A 5,952-nucleotide genomic window follows, 5' to 3' on the forward strand; every position below is an offset into this window, starting at 1 on the left:
TGTGTGTAATTCATGCCAGTGTGTGTGTGTGTGTGTGTTATTCTGCCAGTGTGTGTGTGTGTGTGTGTGTGTGTGTGTGTAATTCATGCCTGTGTGTGTGTGTGTGTGTGTGTGTGTGTGTGGGTGGGTGGGTGGGTGGGTGTGTGTGTAATTCATGCCAGTTAGTGACTGTGTGTGTGTGTGTGTGTGTGTGTGTGTGTGTGTGTGTGTAAGTGTTATTCTGCCAGCGTGTGTATGTGTTTGTGTGTAATTCATGCCAGTGAGTGACTGTGTGTGTGCGTAAGAGTTATTCTGCCAGTGTGTGTGTGTGTAAGAGTTATTCTGCCAGTGTGTGTTTGTGTAAGAGTTATTCTGCCAGTGTGTGTGTGTGTGTGCGTGTGTGTGCGTGTGTGTCATTAAAGCAACAGATCATGTGAGGCGGTGGTATGTGGTGAAGACAGTCCAGCCACACGGTGTTGTTTACGACAGAGCTTCACCTGATCTATAAATCACCTGCTCTTCCAAACACCTGGCCATGAACAGGTCCTCATGATTTGTAGATCAGTGAATCTCAGGTGGCTGGTGGGTAGACCTCATACTGAAGCCTTTTGTCAGTTGTTAGCAACACGACTCCTCTCCTCTGTCCTTTCCTCCATCCTCTCCTCTGTCCTCTCCTCTGTCCTTTCCTCCCTCCTCTCCTCTGTCCTCTCCTCCCTCCTCTCCTCTGTCCTCTCCTCCCTCCCCTCCTTCCTCCTCCCCTCCCTCCTCTCCTCTGTCCTCTCCTCCCTCCCCTCCTTCCTCCTCCCCTCCCTCCTCTCCTCTGTCCTCTCCTCCCTCCTTTCCTACCTCCTCCCCTCCCTCCTCTCCTCCCTCCTTTCCTCTCCTCCGCCCCCTCCTCCATCCTCCACTCTCTTCGTCCTGCTGAAAACATATTGAAAAAGGGAGATCAAGGCTCCTCCCCTTCTCTTCTCCTCCGATGCTTTTTGGGACGACGTGAGTGGAGGACGGGGGAGAGGAGGCGGCGTATCGGAAAGGGCGACCTGCCGACGTGGAATGTGATTGGTGTAGAGAGATGTCAGTCTGACAGGATGTGTTTGTGATTGGTTTCAGTGGCAGAGCAGGACAACCCAGAGCCAACGGAGACCTCCAATCAGGAGGCGCGCACGCCCAGCGAGGAGAACACCACGGTGAGATACATACACACACACACACACACACACACACACACAGGGGGAAACATACTGTAGGAAGATGGAGTAGAGGAGTATAAGCAAGCTCCTGGCCCAGCTCTGTACAGGAGAAACCTCTTACTCTTCTTTCATTATTAATTCCCTTAATTCCCTCCATCACACACACACACACACACACACACACACATACACACACACACACACACAAAAGGAGAAGAGCACAGGTAAGCAGAAAATAGGAAAACTTTGCTCTCCAGACAGACCATAATAGAGACACAGGCAGATGGCGTGTGTGTGGTGTGTGGTGTGTGTGTGTGTGTGTGTGTGTGTGTGTGTGTGTGTGTGTGTGTGTGTGTGTGTGTGTGTGTGTGTGTGTGTGTGTGTGTGCGTGGCTGTGCAGTTGCTCTCTTGTGTTGTTTATTTGGCTGTTCTCAATGACTGGAAGTGGATGGGGGGGACAGGAAGTGGATGGGGGGGGACAGGAAACTGGAGAGGACAGGGGACTTTGGGTTGTGCCTCTGATTGTGAGAGAGAGAGAGATAACGAAAGAGAGAGAGTGTGTGTGGGGGAGAGAGAGAGAGAGAGAGGGAGAGAGAGAGAGAGAGGAGAGAGAGGAGAGAGAGAGTGTGTGTGGGGGAGAGAGAGAGAGTATGGGAGAGAGAGAGAGAGAGAGAGAGAGAGTGTGGGAGAGAGAGAGAGAGAGTGTGTGTGGGGGGGAGGGAGACTAAGCGATGTTATTGGTATTTTTCAAGTAAACAAACCAAGCGCGGGAAGGTGCCAGTGTGTGATTGTAGTATGTGTGTGTATGTGGTGTGTGTGTGTGTAATGTCAGTGTGTGTGTGTATGTGGTGTGTGTGTGTAATGTCAGTGTGTGGTTGTAGTATGTGTGTGTATGTGGTGTGTGTTTGTAATGTCAGTGTGTGATTGTAGTATGTGTGTATATGTGGTGTGTGTGTAATGTCAGTGTGTGGTTGTAGTATGTGTGTGTGTGTTTGTAATGTCAGTGTGTGATTGCAGTATGTGTGTGTATGTGGTGTGTGTGTAACGTCAGTGTGTTTGTAGTATGTGTGTGTGTGTGTGTAATGTCAGTGTGTGGTTGTGGTGTGTGTTTTTAATGTCAGTGTGTGTATATGGTGTGTGTGTGTGTGTACTGTCAGTGTGTGGTTGTAGGGTATGTGTGTATGTGGTGTGTGTTTGCAATGTCAGTGTGTGGTTGTAGTATGTGTGTGTATGTGGTGTGTGTGTGTGTGTGTGTAATGTCAGTGTGTGGTTGTAGTATGTGTGTGTATGTGGTGTGTGTGTGTGTGTGTTTGTAATGCCAGTGTGTGTTTGTAATGCCAGTGTGTGTTTGTAATGCCAGTGTGTGGTTGGTGTTTTCCCTACCCGTTGGTTGGTGTTCTTTTGCGTTTCCTGTATGCTTGTGTAATGTTTAGGTGGTGTTGTAAAGTGTGTGTGTGTGTGAGTGTGTGTGTGTGTGTGTGTGTGTGTGTGTGTGTGTGTGTGTGTGTGTGTGTGTCCAGAGAGTGGCACCGTGGGATAGTTTAGCTCACAGGAAGAGGCACCCTGCTCTCAGCCAATCAAAACACAGCTCTCCATCTCCACCATAAATAAACACTCCAGCCTGCCAGCTTTCTGATGATACCATCTTACCACCAGGACCCCCGGGACCCCCCCCCCCCCCATCCAGCTCACCCCCCAGCCCCCTCTTTATCCCATACACACACACACACACACACATACACACATACACACACACACACACATACACACACACACACACACACACATACACACACACACACACACACACACACACACACACACACACACACACACACATACACACACACATACAAACACACATATACACACACATACACACACACACACACACACACACACACACACACACACACACACATACACACACACAAACACACATACACACATACACACACATACACACACACACACACACACACACACACACACACACCCCCCTCTAGTCCCACGGGGTTTCTAACATCACAGTATCCCTGGGAGACTTTTTCTATTGTAAACACAAGTGGATAGAAAACAGCGTTTCATTTTGTTGTTCTCCAGCAGGTGCAGTTGCTAATAGATACCAATAGTCCAACAGTGTTACCAATTATCTCTCGCTCTCTTTCTGTTATTCTCTCTCTCATACACACACATACACACATACACACACATACGCATGCACACACACATGCACACACACACACAAAATAGGTGTCTTTTTTTGACAGAAGGCAACGTTGATAATAGGCTAAATGAATTGAGCACATTACAAGCTCCCTTTACGAGAAAACATAGATAGATAGATGGTAATTCCCTGCAACTTTAACTCCCTCTCCTCTTCTAGTTTTCCCTATCCACTGCTCTCTCTTTGTTTCTGTTTCTCTCACACACACACACACACACACACACACACACAGTGAGGCAGGGCCAGCGAGACACATCATGCACACTCCTGCGTAATAGAGGAGTTCTACACACCACACACACACACACACACACACACACACACACACACACACACACACACACACACACCATCCAACAGTGTTACAGTAGCTAATCGCTAATATAGCTGAAAACCGTTTTTTGAAAATCAATCTTCTAACCTGCGCAGTCTTTCACACTGTATCCGTTTCTGCATTGATGGGTAAAGCGAAAATAATGAAGAATATTCAATTATTTTCTGGTGGGGGCACATTTTTGCAGACAAATATGACCGTCTTCATGTCAGTGTTTGTTTGGGGGGTCTCCAGGGACGTTCCACTTTACCAGTGTATTTACTGAGTATCTAACATAGGCCTACACATTTTTAAAGAGGTGTCTTTTTTTGACAGAAGGCAACGTGATAATAGGCAAAATGAATTGAGCACATTACAAGCTCCCTTTACGAGAAAACATAGATAGATAGATGGTAATTCCCTGCAACTTTAACTCCCTCTCCTCTTCTAGTTTTCCCTATCCACTGCTCTCTCTTTGTTTCTGTTTCTCTCTCACACACACACACACACACACACACACACACACACACACACACACACACACAGTGAGGCAGGGCCAGCGAGACACAGCACGCACACTCCTGCCTAATAGGGGAGGAGATATACACACACACACACACACTCCCGCCCACTCTCTCTCACACACACCAGACACAGTTTTAAACCAGACCGTAATACAGAGGAGGCAGATGTACTGTTCAGAGCTAGACAGACAGACAGACAGACAGAGACAGAGAGAGAGAGAGAGAGTTCTCTCAACTCTTATTTTATCTGAGGAGAACAGAAGCTGGAGAGACAGACAAAGGGAGAGAGAGAGAGACAGGCAGGCAGACAGGCAGACAGGCAGGCAGACAGACAGAGAGACAGGCAGACAGAGGGTCAGACAGAGAGAGAGTCAGACAGACAGACAGACAGTCAGACCTACAGGCAGGCAAGCAGACAGACAGACAGAGAGGGAGCGACAGACTGACAAAGCTCTAGACAGGAGAGGAGAGGAGAGGAGCTGGGAGTACCTTGGATTAGAACCGGACTGGGACTTAGTTGTTGTTTTTTTCAGGGGCTTTCTGCCCCTGTTTTAACTGATCCAAGCAGTGTGTGTGACCACTGGTGACTGTGACCTGTGACCTGTGACCTGTGACCTCTGACCTGTGGCGATGTCGTGGCACTGTGGGCTGAAGTACCTGTTCTCTCTGCCCCCCACGCTGCAGCTGGGGGGGGTGTGCGCGCTGAGGGACGGCGTGGGGAGTGTGTGTGGACGCGAAGAGCTGAGCCGGCTAGAGGTGGTCCAGAGGCTGGCCAAGGACGGCTGCAGACTGCTACAGAACCAGAACTACAGACTACCGGACCGGACCAACACGGTCAGTACACACACACACACACACACACACACACACACACACACACACACACACACGCACTGAGAATGGGGGGTAGATTGTACAGTAGTTTTGTTTGTTTTTATGAGTTATACTGTTGTATACACTGTGATAACGGGTATATGATATGTTTCCTGTGTGTGTGTGTGTGTGTGTGTGTGTGTTTGTGTGTTGCTGAAGGGTGACGATACTGTTTAATCAATGCATCTAAACTGTGTGAACTTACTGTAACAACTTTACCTGAATGAAGTGTGTGTGTGTGTGTGTGTGTGTGTGTGTGTGTGTGTGTGTGTGTGTGTGTGTGTGTGTGTGTGTGTGTGTGTGTGTGTGTGTGTGTGTGTGTGTGTGAGAGAGAGAGAGTGAAGTCACCCAGAGCACGATGATCATTCATATAATTTCAGTGTCATTCAAGTTGATTCTTCACTGCCGGTGTGGACAGTGATTGGGTGTGTCAGCTTCTCCACCAATCGGACAGCTAGAATCACAGCAGGCTCCTCCTTTTCTCTCTGTTGTCATGGCTAGTCGTCGTGGACACTCGTTCCATCAGCGCAGGTTGTTTCCATAGCGATTTCTTCCTCTTTAAGTGGGGTGCGATGATGCCCCTTTTTTCTAGCGAAAACAGACAAGACAGACAGACAGACAGACAGACAGACAGACAGACACGTGACACACGTGACACACACAAACACACAATAGACTACTTTATTTGCGAGATTGTAGCATACTGTACAAGGACTAATATTTTTGAAGGTCACAAAAACACCTAAGCGTGCACACACACACACACACACACACACACACACACACACACACACACACAGCCTTGAATGGAGTGTCAAGGTTGATATTACGTCACTCTGGCAGCCT

The 5,952-nt window shown here is 48.3% G+C and overlaps 1 protein-coding gene across 2 annotated transcripts in view; it reads left to right on the forward strand.

Moving 5' to 3' along the window:
- The window catches only part of rapgef5a (Rap guanine nucleotide exchange factor (GEF) 5a), a 42,074-nt gene that overhangs the window by 15,391 nt on the left and 20,731 nt on the right, over nucleotides 1–5,952 (forward strand). For both annotated transcript variants that reach the window (XR_014554622.1, XM_083685212.1), the window contains exons 8-9: nucleotides 1,090–1,166; nucleotides 4,918–5,067. Coding sequence is in view for 1 of the 2 variants with exons in the window: in XM_083685212.1 (XP_083541338.1) it covers nucleotides 1,090–1,166; nucleotides 4,918–5,067 (227 nt within the window). In the remaining variant the exon portion in view is untranslated. The remainder of the gene's footprint in view (nucleotides 1–1,089; nucleotides 1,167–4,917; nucleotides 5,068–5,952) is intronic.

Source organism: Argentina silus (assembly GCF_951799395.1).
Source record: "Argentina silus genome assembly, chromosome: 14".
Classification (NCBI taxonomy): Eukaryota; Metazoa; Chordata; class Actinopteri; order Argentiniformes; family Argentinidae; genus Argentina; species Argentina silus.